Source organism: Suricata suricatta, chromosome 3 (assembly GCF_006229205.1).
Source record: "Suricata suricatta isolate VVHF042 chromosome 3, meerkat_22Aug2017_6uvM2_HiC, whole genome shotgun sequence".
In the NCBI taxonomy this organism is placed as follows: Eukaryota; Metazoa; Chordata; class Mammalia; order Carnivora; family Herpestidae; genus Suricata; species Suricata suricatta.
In genome coordinates, this window is record NC_043702.1 from 32,607,053 (window position 1) to 32,629,314 (window position 22,262).

Consider the following 22,262-nt stretch of genomic DNA (forward strand, 5'->3'; position numbering starts at 1 on the left):
AACAGAGAAAAAAATTAACCCCCCCAAAACCCCAACCAAAGAAAATTAAGTCATTTTTAATGATACTTATGTGAACTTGGATTTAATCTTTTGTTTTTTCAAGAAAAAGTTTTCCTAAACTTGATTTACAGAGATGGAGGATTAAACAACTGGCAAAAATTTGAGAATTGCCTGTATCAACGGACATACAGATACACATACACACCTGGAAAAAAATCTGGTATTAGTCTGTATCAATACTTAGCCACCCTGAAAAACTGGGCGTGTGTGTGTGTGTGTGTGTGTGTGTGTGTGTGTGGTGTCTCCAGCATCTTACAAAGGTGGTACACGAGTTGTGTCTTTCCACAATGTCAGTTTTATTCACTCATTAAGCAGGATTTACACAATTTTAACAGGGACAGGATTCCAAACTGAATGACATTTCACCACCTGTTTAACTTGACTTCACATATGCAACACAAGATACAATGCAAAGTCACACAATAAACAAGATACAAGGTTAAGAAGGAATCAAACGCCAAGTCAGTCAGTGAGTGCCTAGTTGAGATGACAACTCAGTCTGGCCCAGGTCAGCTCTGGTTGCTACCTGCACATTATGCTCAAGCAGCGGAGTGGTCTCTATTATGTTCAGAGATCAGACTTTAGCCCTTCCAGGCTTCTGATTCTAGTGATGATCAGTTCCTGGCTCTTCTAGGCAATCTTGGCCTTGCCGATTATCAGTTCTCGGTACCTATAGGTGTTTTGGTTTTAGCGGTATTTACTCTCTGCTCACAGCCCTTGACTACCTTTTTGATTCATTTCTTCACTCCTGGACAAAAGGGCTTCCATCAGGCTTACAAAGGGGCTAACCGCGCCCCTCCCTAAAGCTGACGCCTTGGTGGGCGGGGCTTGACCCAGCGAAGGGAGGCTCCCAGAACTGCGGCCTAACCCGACCGCGGGGAGCCCCTGCCTGTCGCTGGTCCCGGAGGCACGGTCGCGGGAGCCAGCCTCGGGGCGCCGGCAGTTGCGTCGAGAGAGCCCAGCGGGGAGAGCGCCATGAGGACGGACTCGGGGCTTCGCCTGGAGGCCGACCCGGTGAGCAGCGCTTCAGCCGCGGAAGTCGCGGAGTTGGAGGGTGCTGTCCTAACGCCTCAGTTGGCCCTGGGGCGGGGCCGTGCCTAGGGCTGGGGAAGGGAGAGCCCTGCCAGTGATGTGTGCGCGTCCACCTATTTGGTGCTCAGAGGACTAGACTGGAGTGGGCGATAGAAGTTCGTCCCGACCCCGGGACCCGAACTCCTGGAGCCAGGGGAGAAGAGGGGCGTGAAGTTTCCGGGGGCCTGAGTGCCTATGTTGCTATGCAACGCCTCTCTTCTTTGCCTTCCTGGCGCCTTAGTGTTCCCAGACTGCCAGCGAGTCTCTCCTGCGGATTCCTTCCGGGGGGCATTATCCGTCTAGGAAAGAGAGCGCAGTTTCCTAGCGGAGACTTAATCATGGTCCTTCCCCACCTCCCTCGAATAAATCACTGCAACCACTTGAGAAACCAGGGGTGGAACCGTGATTGTTGTCCCACGCCCGCTGGAGTTTCTTTCCTTGGCACGTCAACCCCCCCTCCCCACTCCGACGTCCCCATTTCTGCAAGGCTATATTGAAAAGGCCCGACCAGCTCCCCGCGCTTATCCTCGCCCCCACCTTGCGGAGAAGGGTTTGAGCACCGCAGCTGCCGGGGCTGCGCAGACCAATGACGCACGGCGCATGCGCATGGCCGGCCCTGGCTGGAGCGAGCAGGGGGCGGGTGTGAGCTCTGTGCGCCTGGAGGCTGAGCGCCGCGCGCAAGCCGGCTTTTAGACGGAATGGGAAAGAAGCAGGTGGTAAGCGAGCCTTAGTTATGTTTGCTTTCTTTGGATTTTGTGTTCAGTTGACCCATTCTGCTTTTAAGGGGCTTAAAGGTTGGCCTTGCGATGGGTGACCACATCGTGTTTGCGGGACTTTTGAAACACGGAACGTGTGAATTGAATCCTTGGATAGAACGCGATCCGTAGCATTTTTACAATAGCTCTTTCTTAGGACTATCGTTTTCTTCCAGTTGTAATTTTAACCATCAAGTAGTATTAGGACAGCCTGCTTTGTCCTAATCTCGTATCATTTGTAGTAATACACTGTTTGAACGGATGGATTGCTAACTGGGATGATCGTAGAACAAACTCAAAGAGTGTCTAAAACGTAACCCTTTTGAATCAATATCCTCTGCAAGCAGCATGGGACAGTTGGAACATTAAATTGATTTCGAGGTGTTATTGTTACTATTTTATTTTAAAATAAATGAAAGATCGGAGAATGCTTCTTATCTCTAATCTCTCTGAACTGCGAACACTTTCTCTTATTCATGTAAAGTGACATTTATAAGGTGTGTGTGTGTGTTTAATTCTCTCTGCCCTAAAATGCATTCATCATGCCGTATTCAGAGTGATTTCTTTAAAAAAGTATGTTACTCTGAGCATACAACCTCCACTAGCTTCTCATTTAATTAAAACAAAATCTAGATACCTTCCTTTTGTCTTCAAGACCCTAATGGTGGTGCTTAGGTGGGTCAATTGGTTAAGTCTCGGGACCCTTGACTTGGGCTCAGGTCATGATCTTACTGTTGGTGGGATCAAGCCCTGTGTTGGTTCTGTGCTGAGAGTGTGGAGCTTGCTTGGAATTCTCTCTCCTTCTCCCTCTGCCCTGACCCCATTCTGGTGTTCCCTCCCTCCCTGCCTCTCTCTCTCTCTCTCTCTCTCATAAATAAACTTAAAAAAAAAAAGACCCTAATTAGTTAATCTGGCTCCTGCTTAGCCTTTTTAATTGTACAGCAGCCTTACTGGCCTTCTTTTGTCTAAAACACTGTAATCTCTCCTAAAAGCCATTGTGTTTGCTTCTCTTTGGCTCCTTTCTTATTCAAGTCTCAGCTCAAATATCTCAGAGTGACTTTACCTGACTAAAGTAGCACTCCACATCCTTCCTCATTTGTGTGTGTGTGTGTGTATGTAATCTCATACTTAACTGCTAGAAAGTAAGTTCCATAAAAGCAGGGATTTCTCTGTTTTATTCATTAATGTATCTGTAGTCCTTAGAACACAGCCTGGCATGTGTATAGAAAGGAGTGTAGGAAAGAAGGAATTGTATATGAAATTTAGAAATTGGTAGGAAAAATATAGAATTGTCTATCTGATTCTCAGTAGTACTTCTTGGATTTCATTTGATGAACAGGGTTATCAAAATATTTGAAGTACATGAAGATGTTCTGAGGCTTTTACTTACAAGCAATTTTCTTCTTCTTCTTCTCTCCATAGCGTCCTCCACGAGCCCTACCACCTGTGCCAAGGTAAGAATATGTTACAGTAATTTTATTATTGAGTTTTAAAAATGTAAAGTGAATAAAGTGAAAAAATCGACTAGTAGCATTGCAAAATTATGATCATTCAGAGAAGACTTCTTGAAATTTTTAGAAAAAGGCTTCCTAAAAGTTTAAAGGTAAAAAATCCTTGAATCATTAGGATTACAGTTATAATTAAATGTTCTGTTTCAAAGTCTGATTGTCAGCATGGTAAGATAATGGATCCATTTTGAATGTTTTAATGTCTTGTTTATCAGACTTTTGATCCTCTTTGGTTTGCTAGAATAGTTTCCTTAGAGTTTAAGCTGATTTTAATCAGTGACCAAAATAAGAATTCTTAATCTGTTTAATCCACTTTATTAATAGACAGTAGGGAATATGTATATGTAAGTTCAGAAAATATTGGGGTTATTTTGTTAGCAGTTTTACTAGCTTTTTTACTCATAAAAATATGCTAGTTTATAAACTAGCTAGCTGCGTGAAAGCTTATTTTAAATTTATAATGACTTAAGTCAGTTTTCAGTCTGACAGTGTAAGAGATTTCTAATTAATAGTTTCTTCTTTTTGTCTTTGTCCTAATTAAATTTGGTCGGTGTCATGTAAAGTGCTATTCAAGGTGAGTTAGTTCATCCTTAATGTAAAACTTTTAAAACTTGGAGTTCAAAAGTTAATTTGATTCCTTAATGGTTTTCTTAAAGTTGAATCTGAATGGTATAATTTATAATATTGCAATATCCTTTTAGCAAAATATCCTTATGACTGCTATTTTTAAATGATGGTTGGTATATAGCACTAGTCATATGAGTGATACTCTACCTTCAAATATAAAAGCACTCATTTCTGAATGGAGTCACCCAGAACATAACCATTGCCTAGTTTGTAGTTTTGTAGTAGGGACTACACTGTCTTTTGTGTTTAATCAGGAGAGGCTCAGCTATGCTATCCCAACTTCAAAATCTCTGACTTAATGTCTTACAAGGTTATTTCTGGCTAATGCTAAGTACACTGTGGCAACAGTGCAGGCCAGATGCCTTTTACCACTCTTTGCTATGATGTCATGATCCAGGCTACTGCTGTCCTGTGGCTCTGCCATTATAACAGCCTTCAGCAAGGGCAGCAAAAGCTGGAGAGGTACTCACTGGCTATTTCAATGTTCTGGCACATCAGTTCTGCTCGCGGTATATTGGCTCAAACCAGTCACAGGCCACACTTAGGTACAAGGGGGCTGGGAAGTGTAAGGGAACAGATGAATATTTTGTGAGCCTACTTTTCTAGTATTAGAAATGTCACTGTGCTGGGAGCCATTTCTGAAGTAAGGCGGGTTTGCAAGGCAGGGGTCTCCCACTGTCAGATGGCCACTGATATCCACATCCACTCATTTCTGCTTGAGCACCGACCCTCAAGGCGCCTGGCTGACTGGTATCAGACCTTGTGAAGGAACTTACAGGAGTTTCTTCTGTTGTGATTATAGGAGCAAATATTACATTTCCTGAGAAACTGTTTTTCTTCCCCTTGAGAAAACGGGCTATTGACCCCTGCTCACAAAAGTCCTAACTCTTGTCTTTGCTATGCCAAAAACATTGCCTTGTATTTGAGTGCTAAAGATACCTTCCTTCCCCATATGATAAACATCTAAGTCACCTACATCAATCACTATTGATAAAGATTATGCACGAGTCTTCTGCCAATCTATGTTCTGGGAAATGTTTACATACCAAAGAATTTGTCATCAGAAATCATTGTCTAAGGCAATTGCCACTTCTGTTTTGTACCCCATACATTTTTTTCAATAAATAAAGCTGATTCTCTGGTCAGAGCAGAGATGCCTGCCTGGTGATCAGAAAGAAGCTGAGGCTCTCTCACTCCCTTTCACTGACACTGTCTATCCTTCAGGGAACCCTGGACCTGCTGGAGCTGGACTCCAGCATCACTGTTTCTTTCTTTCTTTTTTTTTTAAGGTCACTGTTTCTAATATTACTGAGCAACAGTGAGCTACTGGCATTACACTATAAGCTTTCTTTGATTTTGTCAATTTCTTGCTTCCTTCCCTCAGTGTGTAGAAGTTGGCTGGACCTAGAGAAAAGAGGGAAAGGTCTTCCTGACTAAAAGTTCCTTTTGACTGCTCTCTACATTGAAATTTAGGCAGTCTTTTCTATTTTTTTCTTTTGTGTGTGTGTGTTTGTGTATGTGTGTTTTATAGGTGATACTCCCCTTAGTCGTCCTAAGAAAAAGAAGCCCCGAACAAAAAACACACTAGGTAAGAAGTTCTTCTTTTTTGGGGGTCACAAGTCTTACCAGGACCTCAGGCATGACACAGATGAGGTAGAGGCAAAGCCCCGGCAGTCCCAAGTCACTGCTGTGTTGAGGATAGAGTCAGGGTCAGTGTAGAGCAGTGGAATTCCTGGTGGTATTGAGGAACAAGGCAGTGAGCAGCCTGAAGAGTGTCTAAAAGCATTTGTGGAATAAACAATAGTGCTACTTAAACTCTTACTTCCACAGTATTCTTGGACTCTTTGAGGTCTTTGATCCCTAGATAACATAAATTGTCTTAAGCTGTGATTGATTTCAGACCCTTGAACAGGATAATGGATTAGAGACACAAGGTCCTTGGGTCCCTTATTTCAGTCAGAATCTCTTCATTAGAGCAAGAATCTGAAGGCAGGGCCATATCATTCATGTATTAGAGGCTCTATAATAGGCAAGTTTTGTGAACTTTTTGTCTTAGTTATCCACTAATACTCCTGGGTGTTCTGTCAGTCACTTAAACTCAGCGTGTTCAGCATTCATCATTACCTTCAACCGTAAATCAGGTTTTGCCTCTCATAGATTTCTGGTAACGGAATCCCCCACTCTTCTGGTCACCTCGGCTGGAAACCTCAGTCTAGAAACTGGTCTCAGTAACTGGTCTCTCCGCTCCACTTGCTGCCTCTTACAAATCTTAAGATGTGAAAGTATCTGGATTTATATGTAGAGATATAGTAAAAAAAAACAAAAAAACCTCTGAGTATTGATTTGATATGCCAACTACTGAATTTATTATAATTTATAATGAGATGTAAGTGGGTTAAGACCCATGCTTATAGTTACAGGTAAAGGTGTAACAAAGGACAGTTAATCATCATTTAGGAACCATTCCAGTTCCATTTTTTTTTCCAGCTTTTTAAGACTGAGTGACCTTTGCTCAGATTACCCTGTTGCTTCCCGCTCCCTTTTCTGCAGGCAGTGCTTCTTCAGAAGGCCTTGCTCAGGCTCCCGTTCACAGGCCATCTGAGGGCAGTGAGCTACCAGCTAAAGAACCCGCAGAGCATCCAGAAGAAGCTCCTATTCAAAGGAGGCAGAGGAAGACGAGGCTGCCTCTTGGTATGTGAAGAGACCAAGGTTGTGATACTAGTTGTGACATTGGGGGTGTGATTTAAAGCTTCTCTGTTCCCATTTTCTCCCTCACTCATATCCCTTTGCTTCTTTCTTTCTTAAAATTTTTTACATTGGAGTAACTCAAATACTTTAAATCAAGAATACTTTAGACAGTCTCTTTCATCATATGTCTGTATATTATGAGGGAAGGAATATAAATTCAGGATTAAAACAAATTTCAGATCTTGGTGTATATAAGAATTTAGTATGTGATAAAATGGACGTTTGAGGTCAGTGGGGGAGGGATGAATTCAGTATTAGCAATAATACAGTGAAAGAACAGTTGTCATTTATTGAGTCTTGCTATGGTCCAGGTGTTATTCACAAGGTAAACAAAATGCTGTCAAATTGGCTATGTTTTTTTTTTCAGATTATAAAATTCAAAAGTGCTAGGTAAAAATGTGTTGATTAAAAAGGGGCACACTCATATATTGCTGAAAAGAGCGTAAATTGGTATAGCCTGTTTGAACTGCTAGAAATAGAAATAACTACACTAGCCACAATAATCAAAGGATGATAATTGCAACATTATTTATAGGAGTAGAATCTGGTAATAACCATAGCTAACAAAGTGATACCAAATAAATCATGTTTCATCCACTTAATAGAAACCAAGTACCCATTAAAAGGATTGTTAACGTGAAATAGTGATATGGAAAAGCATCAGTAATGTACTGTTAAGTCACCATCCATCCATACAATAATATGTGTCAAAGGATCCTATTTTTGTCAAATATGTTATATTAATTTCCCAGGGCTGCCATAACAAATTATCATAAACAGAGTAGCTTAAACCAACAGAAATTTATTTTCCAACAGTTCCGGGGGCTAGAAGTCCAAAATCAAGGTGTCTGCAGGGCCATACGCCCTCTGAAGGCTCTAGGACAGAATCCATCCTTGCCTCTTCTAGCTTCTGGTGGTTACTGGCATTCCTTATGTTCTGTGGCTTGTGACCATATCACTCCATTTTGTACACCCGCTGTCAGATTTTTCTATATTTTCTTTTCTTTTTTTTTTTTAATTCTCATGCCATTTTATTTTTGGTTTTTAAAATACAAATCAGAATCCATTTTTGTTACATTCATGGTAACAAGCTTGACATTTCTTTGCAAACAGGATGATGACTTAATATACGTACTTTCAAACTTCCTTTTTAAAAACAATACATTTTATTTTGGAAGTGTTTATTAAAAAGATTCATGGGTACACAGGCTATTCTTTTTCATTATTTTAGTGTTTATGAATTCTGAACTTGGGTAGCATGTCCTCCGACGAAAAATTTGGTCCTTTAAAATATATAGATATTCCTCCTGTAAGAAAAATAAAGTTGCAGTGCACGTTGTGAAAAACAGAAATACGTGGTATAAGCTTCTGAGTGGGCTTGAAAGACAAGTTAGGATGTGTTTCGACCAGACAGGGGGAACATGCGAGAACCTCCCTTGGAACACAGGGCGGGACAAATGGCCTGGTGCTACCAGGATTGTTCTGCCTCACAGCGGACTTGCAGGTGCCAAATACTCACAACAGCCACAGAATTGAAATTAACCAAGATTCAGTACAGAATCAGACGCAACAATAGAAGAACAATCTCAACAGTGAATTGATGCCTGGAAAGCGATTTGCAAGCTTGGACCAAACCCCTCAGCAGGAACGACATTCGACAGGTTTATAGGACACGCTGAAGACAAGAAAAGACCTTTGTCATCTGCAGATGGTGCTTTGGGCACAAGTACATTAGCTTCCTAGGCACTGCGGACAAGCACGAGACGTACAAAGGAAGAATGAATCTGAGCTGCTTAACTCTCCACCATCCTCTTGAGTATTAAATCCAGGCCACCTTTGGCCACTTGCAGGGGTGTCTTTTCTTCTTTGTTCTCGATGTAAATACTTGCTCCTTGGGACACCAGCACTTTTGCTTCTTCCACTCACCTCGCCACAGGCTAAGTGTAGAGGAGTGTTACCCTCAGTGTCTTGGATATTTGTGGATGCTTTGTAGTACAGAAGGATATGAATCATCTTTAAGTTACCCTTGGCTGCTGCCCGGTGCATTGCTGTAGCTTGTAATGGTCCTTCGCATCAGGATTAGCCCCGCCTTCTAGTAACATGACACGTGTCTGTTTTTGGAAACTGCATAATGTAGGGGAGTACAGCCATTTTGGTTGACTGCATTCACTTGGGCACCTTTACCCAGAAGGGCTTTCACAATCTCATCCCGGCCAGCAGACGCAGCAATATGAAGCAGAGACCAGCCTGCATCGTCTTTATCATTCACGGGCACTCCAAGCTGCAGCAAGAATTTCAGTGTGTCCAGCTGAACAGGCCCTATGCAATGCGGTTCTGCTGTCCTGGTCCGTTCTAATAGCCAGGGATTTATCAGCCAGGATCCTCTCCTCAGTTCCTCCAGCTTCCCGCTGTAGGCCAGGTTGCAGACCATTAGGTTAGATACACACCCCTCCCTTTCGCTTTTCCAGGATTTCCCTGCAGCACCGGGCTCCATATTTTCTGAAAGAAGGATTTCAGTCATTGGATTTCAGGCCCATCCTAATCCAGCATGATCTCATCCTAACTTGATTATAATTGCAAAGACCCTATTTCCAAGTAGAGTCTCATTCACAGTTACTGGGGGTTAGGACTTGAGCATATCTTTTGCAGGGGGACACAATTCAACCCAGAACACATGTATATGCATGCATCTATATAGTAAAAACAGTAGAAAGATATAGCAAAGGTACGTTTTTTGGAAGAAGGAATTAAGGATGATTTTTATTGTCTTCCTTTCTTCACTTATATTTTACTAATTTTTCAAATATTGAGCATTATGACTTTATAGTAATTAGAAGAAAGACAGTGGGTTTTGTTAGAGTAAAACAAAGTGAAGGAATGAGGATTGGGAGATTAGCCCTTTCATACTAGCATTGGCCCTTGATGAATAATTTATTACAAAATAATTACCCTGATCAATTACTTATCCTCTTAGAAAATAGTAGGCCCTGATTGGATGGAAGAATTACAGGAGGAGAGGGCAGGAACTGGAAGAGTTAATAGAATGGAGCACAGTTTTTAGAGGCAAGTTGAAGTAGGATCTGCAGTGCCGGGGGACAGTGAGTATTTATGAGGAGAAGAAGGAAAAAGAGGCAGAAATGGTGCTCAGACAGTTTTATGATTTATGTCATTACTGGCAATAAATATAGTTGAATTAAAGCTACCACCTTAGTTAATTTAGTTAGTAGGGTACACATTTGAAAATCAAGATGGATACCAGTACCTAGTTTTACAATTTATGAAAAATGCAATTACAGAAATGACCACTTTTATTATTTATTTATTTATTTATTTATTTATTTATTTATTTTTAATTTTAGAGAGAAAGAGAGTGCAAGTGGGCGAGAAGGGTCGAGAGAGACAGAGAGAGTCTTAAGCAGGCTCCATGCTCAGCATGGAGCTGGATGTGGGGCTCAGTCCCATCCACCTGGGATCATGACCTGAGCCAAAATCAAGAGTTGGATGCTCACCTAACTAAGCCACCCAGGTGCCCCTGACTTGACCATTTTTAGAAAGTTCAGGACCCAACGAAGTTCTGGGCAAAAAGCACCTGTCACTGCCATTCCAGAATGTACCTATCTGTGTAGGTCCAGCTTTCTAAACTTCTGGGTATTTAATTTTGTTTTATTTTTGTTTTGTTTCATTCTGGGTGACTATGGTACACTCTACTTCTAATGTATTTCCAGTTGGGGCTGTAAGTGTTTTATTAAAATAGAATTCTAGGGGCTTTGAAGACATTCTAGGAAGCCATTGCCAGTATTTTCAGATTGGAAGAGTAGCTAGCTGATGAGAAGACTCCATTGACTTACTTAAACTTAATACTTGTGCTCAGGGAAGAGCAGGCCTGAAACTGCTCTCATTAGAAAGGCTTACTTGCATCTTCTTCACTTTCTTTCATGTGCTTTCCATAGTTTCCAGCGTATAGATCTTTTACCTCTTCAGTTACATTTATTCCTAGGTATTGTATGGTTTTCGATGTAATTTTAAATGGTATCTCTTTCTGATATCTCTTTCTGTTGCTTCATTATTGGTGTATAAAAATATAACTGGTTTCTGTTCATTGATTTTATATCCCATGACTTTGCTGAATTCCTTTATCAACTCTAGCAGCTTTTTGGTGGAGGCTTTGGGTTTTCCATGTAGAATATAATGTGATCTGTGAAGAGTGAAAGGTTGACGACTTCTTTGCCAGTTTGGATGCCTTTTATTTTGTTTTATTGTCTGATTGCTGAGACATACTGCCAGTACTATGTTGAACAACAGTGGTGAGAGTGGACATTCCTCTCATGTTCCTGATGTCAGGGGAAAGCTCTCAGTTTTTCCCCATTGAGGATGATACTAGCCATGGAGCCTAAGTGTCCATCATCTGATGAATGGATAAAGAAGATGTGGCATATAGATTCTACAATGGAATATTACTCAGCAACGAAAAAGAATGAAATCTTGCCATTTGCAACAACATGGATGGAACTAGAGTATATTATGCTAAGTGAATAAGTCAGAGAAAGACGGATATTGTATGATTTCACTAATAAGTGAAATTTGAGAAATTTAATAGATAATCATCAGGGAAGGGAAGGGAAGGAAAAATAAGATAAAAACAGAGAGGGAGGCAAACCATAAGAAACTCTTAAGTACAGAGAACAAATTGAGGGTTAATGGGGGGGGAAATGGGTGATGGGCATTAAGGCGGGCACTTGTTGGGATGAGCACTGGGTGTTGTAGGTAGGTGATGAATCACTGGAATCCATTCCTGAAGCCAGCACTACACTGTATGTTAACTAACTTGAGAATAATTAAAAGAAAAAAAAAAAAAGAAAACCCGATTGCAAGGTTGCCTCCTCACTTGCCTCTGGAACATGGCTGATAAGCAGTTCCCTACACTGAAACAAAACTTTTCTTAAATAATAAAGGTGGTTTGCTATGCATTGCGGAAGCAATATGATTTATGCTGAACTCCTGCTTTCCCTCTGGGAATCTGGAATTTTGGTATGTGCGAGGCAGGGGGTGCCTGTGTGAGCCAATAAAAGCCTTGGGCGCTGAGTTTAAATGAACTTCCCTGGAGAGAGAGTGTCATACATGTCATAGCTTGTTGCTGGAGGAATTAATGCATCCCGTGTGACTCCATTGATAGATGACTCTTGACAGCTTATACCTGGTTTCCTCTGGACTCTACTCCATGTGCCTTTTCCTTTTGCTGATTTTGCTTTATGTCATTTCACTGTGATAAACTGTAACTGTGAGTGTAAGGACTGGTGAGTGTAATGACTTCTGAGTCTTATGGGTCCATAGGGTGAATATCTCTGACCTGTAGGTAATCATGGGGCTCTCCCAACACTCTGGGTGTTGGATTATTTATTTAATTTTTCCCATATATTTGGCATTGCAATTTCGTTTTTTTTGCTGAACTGAAGTTTAGGGTTATAAAAGTAAAAAATTAAAAATTAGTAAAATGATGAAAAAATTTTGGCCTAATTAGAATTTTTAAGGTTCTCTTGTCTTATAAGTTTTATACATTACTTTTCTTTCTACATCACAGTAAATTGAAAATGTAATCTACTTTATTTTCAGAATTGGAGACTTCCTTCACCCAAAAGAAGGCATCCAATTCATCTTTATTACGAAATGAAAATGGCATTCACGTGGAGCCACCTGAGGAGGCAGTTACTCAGAAACCTCGAAGGAAGACAAAGTAAGAATTTATTTGTCCTTCGAAATATTCTTCATAGACACTGTGCTACTTAATTCAGAGCTCTAAATGGTAGCTTGGATTAAACCATATTAAACACGATAAGTAGGATTACAAAACTATCAGTTAAACCAACCTAATGATAAATTTGAAAAGAGTAAACAACTGAAAATGTAAAATGCTATACTTAAATTGAAAACTTTAGGAGCTATCTCTAAAAAAGATGAGAATCAATAGAAGATATTAGATGAATAGCAAAAGTTAGATACTAAAGATACTGAAATTTGAAGATAATATTAATAAAGTGGGCTATTGTGATTATTTTCTCTTGTTAATAGAATTCAAATTGTGATTATTTCAGCAATAAATAAAAATGTGTATTTTAGCATAGAAAGTTAAGTATCAGATAAAATACAATGGCATACTTTAAAGAAATTATGTAATACTATTGTTTGTATTTGGAAATTACCCAACAAATAGTGATCAATATTTATATAGAATCCTATCATTTTAAGTTTGGAAAGAACCTTACAAATCTAGTTCCATCACTTCATTTTCCAGATGAGAAAACTGAGACCCACAGAGACATATGTGACTTGCTGCACATAACAGTTTATAATAGATCCATTTGAATAAAACCAAATTTCTCGACTCCCAAGTCCAGAACTCTGTTATAGGTACCGCCTTATGTGTGTCTGTAAAAATCCAATAAAAATCCATTTTTCTTACATTCTTCCTGATAATAGGAAAACCCAGCCAGCAGAAATACAGTATGCCAATGAACTAGGAGTAGAAGATGAAGACATAATTACTGATGAGCAAAGTAGTCCCGAACAACAGTCTATATTCACGGCACCCACTGGCATTAGCCAGCCTGTAGGCAAAGTGTTTGTGGAAAAAAGCCGTAAGTAGTTCTTTGTTTTGGAATATGAGCGTTAGGAATTACACAAGGCTATCCTTTCACCTAGGAAGATTATTTCTGGAGATCTGAATTAAGAAAATAAAAATATAAACAAAAATTTATACACAAAGCTAATCATCATACTGTTATTCTTGAGAATGCAAAACAATAAACAATATAAATATAAAAATAGAAGGCATATTATTTCAGTCAGTTATGGTGTATCTATATAATAAAATCCATACCATTAAAAATAACATTTATGGAGAATTTTTTATTTCATGGAATTTTCTTAATGTTTTTATTTATTTTTGAGAGAGAGAGAGACAGGGAAAGGAAAACAGTGAGTGGGGAGGGGCAGGGAGAGAGGGAGACACAATCTGAAATAGACTTCAGGCTCTGAGCTGTCAGCACAGAGCCCAGCGTGGGACACAATATCGTGAACCTCGAGATCATGGCCTGAGCTGAAGTCAGATGCTACCGACTGAGCCACCCAGGTGCCCCCATTTCATGGAAAGATCTAATGAAAATAAATACATAGACACATATGTAATTTGATCTCAACTGTGGAAAAATGTATAGGACAAAAGACTAGAGGGAAATATGCCAAAATATTAATGCTGGTTGTTTCTGTGTTAACGAATTGTGGGTAATTTAGAAAATCTCCCACCCAGCTTCACCCATTTCTTTATTCTTTGTTGTACTTTACCAGTTTTCTATAATTGGTGGTGGTGTTGGTGGTAGGGCAGATAATGATGTAAATTTTATAATTGCAGATAAATGAGGGAAAATACATGATGGTGTTACCATTTAAATAAGAAATACAATGTTATAGCTCTGTATTCTTTCTGACATTGATTATAAGACTCTATTTGCAGTGTTTAAGAAAAACATGGAAAGCATGATCATGACAACACATACCCCATGGGCATACAATGAATATGCTGCATAAAGAACTCAAATGAAAAGTAAACATAGACCTAAAATGTACAATTTAGATTTCATGTAAATTATTTTAGCATTTGCATTCTGTAAGATCCCATGTGAGGCGTCTTGGAGTTCTTGGCCAGTGAGAAACTTGTGATCCCGAGAGGCTGGCTTAGCCAGGGTCTCACAGTAGGTTAGCGCAGAACTGGGACTTGAACTGAGGTTGCATGACTTCTAGTCGAGTGCTTTTACTAGGATACTTTGTTGCTGTTTCACTTACTTCTGTTTTTAAGCAATAGTACTCAATTCTCATTTTTAAACAATATTTTTTCATAGTCTATTTTTTAAGCAATGTCACTGAATTCTCATTTTTATTCTTGTTTCCCTTAGCACAGAAACTTCCCTGCTAGAGTAACTGACCATAAAAGACACCAGTTGCCTGTCCGGAAGTTGTCTTTTCTTAGGGAAAATTAGGTGTTGCACCTCTGTCTTTCATCTTCCCAAATACTTGACAGCCAGATTTGGCAAAGATCATTGAAAGGGAAACTTGACCCGCCCCCTTCCTGATGTACGTCTGTGGTTGGTAGAGCTACAAGAAGGAGCCTCATAGACAGTAAAAGGACTAGTAAGGCTCTGCTCACACAGTGTTGTGGTGCTGATACTCGAATGGATACTTACCACAGGAATCTTATGTTTATAGAACAACTCTTTTCCTCTCTGTCATCACAGAATGCCATGTTACACACACAGGCATTTTTCCTAAGAAATGTGAAGTGTTTTTAAACACTGACTTAGCTTTATAGTGTTGACATTTAAACTCAGTTGTTTAAGCATCTGACTTCGGCTCTGCTCATGTTCTCAGTTTGTGAGTTCAAGCCCCACATCAGGCTTTGTGCTGACAGTTTGGAACCTGGAGCTTGCTTCAGATTCTGTGTCTCCCTCTCTCTCTCGGCCCCTCCCCACCTTGTGCTCTGTCTCTCTCTCTCTCTCAAAAATAAATAAACATTAACAAATTTTTTAACTTTAATAAACTTCTAACATCTCAAAATTAGAATATTTTGGATTATGTCATGTTAAGGGTTTCTAGACTTTGTTCTGGGTGGGAAGTTCATTATTTCATTAAATATAACTGATTTCCAAAACTGTTACCTTAACATCTATTTTGGGATGAGAAGGAAGCATATGGACTTTGTTTATTTTCCCCAAAGATTAAATATACATATATATTTAAGCCAACAAAAGAAAAAAGAAAAGAGACTTCTGAAATAGGTACTGGATCAGGGAGAGTTTTTAGATAGAAAAACCGCAAAATCTCAGTCTCAGGGTTCTTACGGTGTGAAATAATGTAAACAGACTGCCAGGGTTCTCTGTCACTAGGTGTTAATAAGTGTGTAATGTATTCTTAGGGAGATTCCAGGCTGCTGATCGGTCAGAGTTGATAAAGACCACAGAAAATGCAGAGGTGTTCGTGGACGTGAAGCTTTCCTGGACCACCAGAGATGTCGCACTCACAGTACACCGGGCTTTCAGGTGGCTGCTTTTGTTGGACTTTTCTTACAACAGATATTCCAGGGGCACCTGGGTGGCTCAGTCATTAAGCGTCAGACTTCAGCTCAGGTCATGATGTCACAGCCCCGTGTGGGGCTCTGTGCTGACAGCTCAGAGCCTGGAGCCTGCTTCAGACGCTGTGTCTCCCTCTCTCTCTCTGCTCCCCCATCCCCCACACTCTGTCTCTCTCTCCTTCAAGAATAAATAAAAATTAAAAAAAAATTTTTTAAACAGATGTTCCATAATGTTTATAATAAGTGTAGGTTGTTCTATACTGTGAACAAAATTGAAAGTTAAAATAGTAAATGGGTATATTTTTAAAAAACAATTAATTGGAATTAAATCATCTGCCTATCAGTGGGTTAAAAAGAAAAAGCATGGTTTTAGTGTTTTGAAAGGTTGGGTTTTATTCTTATATGTGAAAAGATTTAAAAAATACTTCAGCTTTTTACTTTAGTAATGCATGCATAGTAATTGAACCCTTTTCCGTTCAGGATGATTGGTCTCTTTTCCCATGGCTTCTTGGCTGGCTGCGCTGTATGGAATATTGTTTTCATATATGTTCTAGCAGGAGATCAGCTTTCTAACCTCTCAAACCTTCTGCAACAGTACAAGACCTTAGCATATCCATTCCAGAGCCTTCTCTACTTGCTTTTGGCTCTAAGTACAGTTTCAACTTTTGACAGGTAAGATTATCGTGACTGCACATCCTTCTAACTCTTCTTTAGTTGGAAATGCTGAGCAAACTATGTCACGGACTATGACAGTTTCCAAAAAAGAATTATAGGATATTAATATTATTTTGATATTTCTTTAAAGCCAGTTTGTTTCTGTTTTTTGGGGGAGAGGAGATGGAAAAACTCTCAAAAGAGGCACCTCCCAAATCTAAGCCCATTCCAGCATCAGCTCTAAATCTGAAATTTCTTCCAAATGTAATCATTGAAAACAGTTCCAAATATTGTCTTCCAAATCATCTGAATAAGGTATAGGTGAGCTTCTGGGTATTGTATGAGTTTCCTAGATTTGCTGTAACAAAGTACAGCTGATCCTTGAAAATCTCAGGGGTTGGGTGTGCTGACCACTTGGAAGTCAAAAATTTATATATAACTTTTGACTCCCTTCAGAGAGCTTAACTAATAACCTACTGTTGACCAGAACCCTTACCAATAACATAGTCGATTACCACATATTTTGTATGTTATGTGTATTATAATATATGCTGTACTCTTCTAAAAAAGTAATCCAGAAAAAACAAAGGTTATTAAGAAAATCATAAGAGAAAATGCATTTGTAGTACTGCACTCTATTTATTGAAAAATATCTGTGTAATTGGACCTATGCAGCTCAAACCTGTGTTATTCAAGGGTCACCTGTACTACAAACTGGGTGGCTTAAAGCAGCAGCGAGGTATTCTCTTTCAGTTCGGAAGGCTAGAATTCTGAAATCAAGGTGTCAGCCCCGTTGGTTCTGAGTCTCTTCCATGTCTTTCCTTAGCTTCCAGTGGTTGCTGACAATCCTGAGAGTTCCTTGGCTTATAGATGCCTCACTCCAACCTCTGCCTTTTTTGTCACATGAGGGTCTTCCCTTCTCTCCTTCTAAGGACACCAGTTACATTGAATAGGGCCCATTATAATGACCTCATCTTAATTTGATTATGTCTGTAAAGACCCTATTTCCAAATAAGTTTATGTTCACAGGTAAGGGGAGGGAGGGGGCTAGAGGTTCAACATGTCTTTGAGAACACAATTCAGCCCTTTAAGGAAAACAACAACTTAAAGCCTAATGATATAGGTAATACCAAGAGGTAGAATCTAATGAAATTTTGCAGTTCGTGTTTACTTTGTTAAGAATGTCTTAACTCCAAAGGAATATTGACTAAATATTAATAAGTTAAATGTTTTATGTGGCTTTTGTAAATAAGATATTCTTTCATGTGCGTTTAGTATAAACTGTAGCCACTTACAGCTTAATAATAGTGTATGTGATAGCATTAGAATAGAGAAGGAAAAAAATGATAGTCAAGAGAGTACAGTTTTGTGAGAAGCTTGTGAATGCACTGTGACAAGTGGCTTTTGTATTTTCTAGGATCGACTTTGCTAAAACATCAGTAGCAATCCGAAATTTTCTTGCCCTGGATCCTACAGCTTTAGCATCTTTCTGTGAGTGAAAAGTTTCATTTGATAATTGTGTAATACTTGACTTACACTGTAATTTTGAACCAGGAAAGGTTTAATTTTACTTTTTGAAAGATTTTATGTTATTGCTACTTATAAACATTACTGATAGATGTCCAGTGGAATTTGCAATTAAAAAAATACAATAGGCATAATTTTGATAGGATTGTTTTCCAGTACAGGTTGATATAGATAACTTTTAAAAGTTTAATATGTCCTGTGTTTTGTAATGTTTCAGTTTTGTATTTTCTACTTGACATTAAACTGATCCAGCTGGCATGGCATTTCAGTAACAAATACTATTTTATATCTTTTTGATAATTTGGGATACATTTTGTTCTAAGTTATGAGAATATTAATAAAACTAGTTTTAAGATCTTGAGTAAGTAATTTAATTTCTTAAAAGACCTTTAAGTTCTTGTAGTTTCTAATGATGAAATAATGAGCATCTCAGAATACTCTTCTGCATCTATATTCTTGAAACTTAAGGCTAGCTAGCCTATTGAAATTGATCAAATGAATTTCTTTTATGTCATCATTCCCCAAAGTACAGAGTTTTGACTTTACAGTAATCCATAAATTCAAAATAAACGGGGCTGTTAAAAATACATTAGTAATTTCATTTGTCTTTTTTTCAGTGTACTTTACTGCTCTTACATTATCTCTGAGTCAGCAAATGACAAGTGACAGAATCCACCTTTACACGCCTTCTTCTGTTAATGGCAGCCTCTGGTAAGAACTCACAGTAGCTTTAGCAATTGTTGATGGTAAAATAACAGCAACAATGGGCTGTTCTTATCCTTCTACTCTCTTACATGTTTTCACTTATAAATAGTAGTGAAGGCCCTGTTTTTGTTCCCAGAATTATGTTAAGAAAATACCTATTACCTTGGTTAGTGGATAACTATTTAACTGCATTTTTAATGAATATGCTTTTTTTTCATAAGTCTGTTTTAAATCTATTAAGTATGGTTTTAAGATCAGTCATACACATGAACTGGAGAAGCCTGGTACCTTTGCCCCCCATCAGGGGGCCTAATACCCCAGAGTAGTGATGGGAGTGGGTAGCTGAGATGGAGTCAGAAAACCAAGCGATGCTAGGAAGAGAACAATCTAAGGAGAACCAACCTCACAGATCAGTGGCTAGTCATGAAGCTGACAGGTGAGTTGAGAGTCCGGTTCACAGAACCCAGAGGGGCAGGCTCTTTTGAGAAAGTAGCAAGGGGAATGGGTAGCACCACAGTAAATAGAAGGGAAACCTAGAAAATTTGTTCGGCGACAGAGTTCAGTAACCTTTGGACCTTTATTCTCATGTGGTGTGTGTGTGTGTATGTGTGTGTATGTGTGTGTGTCTTTATATATATGTGGTATATTTTATAGGGAAATTATATATTCTATATATATTTCATGCTTGTTATTTCTCTAGGTGGAGACTGCTATTTTTTTTAAGTTCATTAAATAGATCTGTTTGGATCTATGAACCGAAATGAAGATATTTCTAATGAGTGTTTGTGTATCTTTAGGGCAGCAGGAGTTGAGGAACAGGTTCTCCAGCCATGGATTGTAGTGAATCTGGTGGTGGCCCTTCTGGTTGGACTATCATGGCTTTTTTTGTCTTACTGGCCAGGCATGGATCTCAGTGAAGGTATTAAAGAAGAAATAGTATAAGAATATCATGAAATCTTTTGACTTTATAAATTTTCTTTTATTGAATATAGCTTATAATATTCTGATAACAAGGCTGTGTTTAAAATAAAATAATGTAAGAAGAGTGACAAAGTAGTGAAACAATGCCAGGAGACGCAGAGAGAGTCCTAAGAGACTTGGAGCCTCAGAGTACTTCGTGAAAGTCTTCTGTGGCCCGTGTGCATATTTATATTCAGGAGGTATTTCTTCATTCTTACCTCCTCTGCCTGGCACAGATTCTTAACCCTTCATTGTCTAATGAAGTGTGTAGTAATCTTAGCTTTAGTGTGCCTGGTGGACTAATCTATTGTCCCCAGATCCTTTTTGGAACATCTGGAGAAGAGGAATCATATTAGCAAACTGACAACCCTTGAGCACACTGCTTTAGGAACTGCTTAGTATTTCTAGTGTAACTTGTATTTTCTTAGCAGATGTTCCCCAGTTTCACCCTTGAATCTCTGAGTTTTCTGGACCTTGGTTATTTATTCTTGATTGGTTAAATATCCTAGCCTTTGTAATCTGACCAACTAATTACAACCTCAGAAGTCTAAGAATTGAGAATCTTTCCAACATTTCCATTTGTAAAAACTAAGACAAAAGATGTAAGCTGATGTATTTTTATTCACAAATGTATCCTTTTGCATCATAATTCTCATGTTCCTTCACTGAATATTCTATTGCTTTGTTACTTTTGGGGGTATTTGAAATATTTTTAAAGTTATTTTAGGCTTTATGTATTTTGCTACTTACTATTTTCACTCAGCATAGCTTTTAGTCACTCAAGGAATTTTTCATCTAATATTTTTATTGGAGTACTTTATTTTATTAAATTCCTAAAGTCTTCTTTTTCTTTATTTCTTTGTATTTTGATAAATTACACACCTATATGCTAAGTAATAGTTTACATGTAGAAATGTCAACTAATAACATTCCACACTACCTTTGGGATTGAAGCTGGGGCCCAGATGGCTTGTGCAGATTTCCAGGATCCTGCTTTCTTTTAGGGCCATTTGAGTCATATGACATTTTTATTTCTATCTGGACAAAAAGTATAAATATAAAGTGAGGATGAAAATAACTTGCTTATTGGGTTGTTATAGTGATTAAGTGGGATAACACATTTAAGGTTAAGATAGCTGGGCACACGTGTCATGTCCGTCCAAGGCCTTGCTCTGTGTCTGTCCCCATTGTGGGGTATCATGGTCACTATACAGTTAGAGCTTTGAGCTGCTCAATAATCTGGGCTCTCTAAGTGACTTACATTTTCTGGTGTTATTGCCTCTATTATATATGTTTTATTTTTCAGTGGTTTATAGTACATTTAAAATTTAAACATTTCAAAATGTACAATTTGTACATTTGTCATTTACTTGCCTTTTGTTTTTTTTTTAAAGTTTATTTATTTATTTTGAGAGAGAGCAGCATAAGCAGGGGAGGGGCAGAGAGAGAAAGAGCATTCCAGGCAGGCTCTGTGCTGACAGTGTGGAGCCTGTTTGGAAATCATTCCCCCCGCCACCCCCCCCCACTCCCCCCCACCCCGTCTCTCAGAATAAATAAATAAACTTAAAAAAAGAGTTGGACGCTTAACTGACTGAACCACTCGTGTGCTCCTCACCTTTTAAACCAGATTTCATTATTAAGAATTCCTATTTGTACTTGAGGGCTTTCTATTATAGGTATTGAATATGTCAATATTTTGAGAATCTGTTTATAACTAAGCTGTAAAACTCTTTTTGAGGTACTGGGAAACCGTTTTGAGTAAGATCTGTTGATTTTCTCTCCCAGAGTTGATGTTCTCCTCTGATGTGGAAGAATATCCTGAAAAAGATAAAGGACTCAAAGCCTCTTCCTAATGCCAGCTCACCTTCAGAGTAATAATGACCCAGGATTTAGAATTTTCCTTATTCTTGTTTTTAAATGTGCTTTAATAAGATATGTGCAGGTGTATTTGGAATTGAATTTTTGTTTATATAGTACTGACAATTTTCTCAGGATTAAGGAAAATGTAAAAATTGCATCTGCAGTTCATACCCAAACATTAATCTCTATAGCATTATCATCTTACTGATAAAGGAGGTAATGAGCTAGAAAACAGCAGGGGAAAGTGTTTATTTCCTGTTCTCAAGCTAGCTGGATTTATAATCATTATCTTTAAAAGTTCTAATACAGAAAAAAAAACAGTGTTACAAAATATGTATCAGGTTTAAACATAAAATTTAGGGAATAGGGAGAAGGAGTCAGAAGACCTTTATTTTTAATGTCTCCTTACTGAAGAAATTAAAATATGAAAGTTGTCTTTTTTGAAACTGGCTTGGTGTTTGTGATTATATATCATGTAATAATATGCAGTAATTTAGCTTGAAAGATGTTTTACTTCATGACCAATAAAATGTACCTCTTCTGTTTGAAAAGTTTCATATTGGAACTACACCAAAATAAAGAACTTTTGCATAACAAAGGAAACTGTCAACAAAATGAAAGGCAACCTACTGAATGGGAGAAGATATTTGCAAATATTTGATATATTTG

The 22,262-nt window shown here is 38.6% G+C and overlaps 1 protein-coding gene and 1 pseudogene across 2 annotated transcripts; one reads left to right on the forward strand and one right to left on the reverse strand.

Moving 5' to 3' along the window:
- The first annotated feature begins 886 nt into the window (after nucleotides 1–886).
- TMEM237 (transmembrane protein 237) lies at nucleotides 887–22,043 on the forward strand. Of its 2 annotated transcripts, none has more exons than XM_029934064.1 (13): nucleotides 887–1,074; nucleotides 3,309–3,340; nucleotides 3,958–3,968; nucleotides 5,553–5,609; nucleotides 6,572–6,712; nucleotides 12,380–12,500; nucleotides 13,244–13,401; nucleotides 15,732–15,855; nucleotides 16,368–16,559; nucleotides 17,959–18,032; nucleotides 18,686–18,779; nucleotides 19,571–19,692; nucleotides 21,519–22,043. In XM_029934064.1, the coding sequence occupies exons 1-13, from the start codon at nucleotides 1,036–1,038 to the stop codon at nucleotides 21,584–21,586; spliced, it is 1,233 nt and encodes a 410-aa protein (XP_029789924.1). In that variant the 5' UTR covers nucleotides 887–1,035; the 3' UTR covers nucleotides 21,587–22,043. The 2 variants fall into 2 exon arrangements, with proteins under 2 accessions (XP_029789924.1, XP_029789925.1); XM_029934065.1 differs by lacking the exon at nucleotides 887–1,074 and adding an exon at nucleotides 1,783–1,847.
- On the reverse strand, nucleotides 8,563–9,263 carry LOC115288650 (annotated as a pseudogene).
- Nucleotides 22,044–22,262: the final 219 nt, after the last annotated feature.

Excerpts from the sequence above, each read along its gene's own strand:
- TMEM237 (XM_029934064.1), top strand. The coding sequence starts at position 1,036 with ATGAGGACGGACTCGGGGCTTCGCCTGGAGGCCGACCCG. Across the intron at positions 1,075-3,308 it reads TTCGCCTGGAGGCCGACCCG|CGTCCTCCACGAGCCCTACC; the intron begins GTGAGCAGCGCT and ends TTCTCTCCATAG. Across the intron at positions 19,693-21,518 it reads AGGCATGGATCTCAGTGAAG|AGTTGATGTTCTCCTCTGAT; the intron begins GTATTAAAGAAG and ends TTTCTCTCCCAG.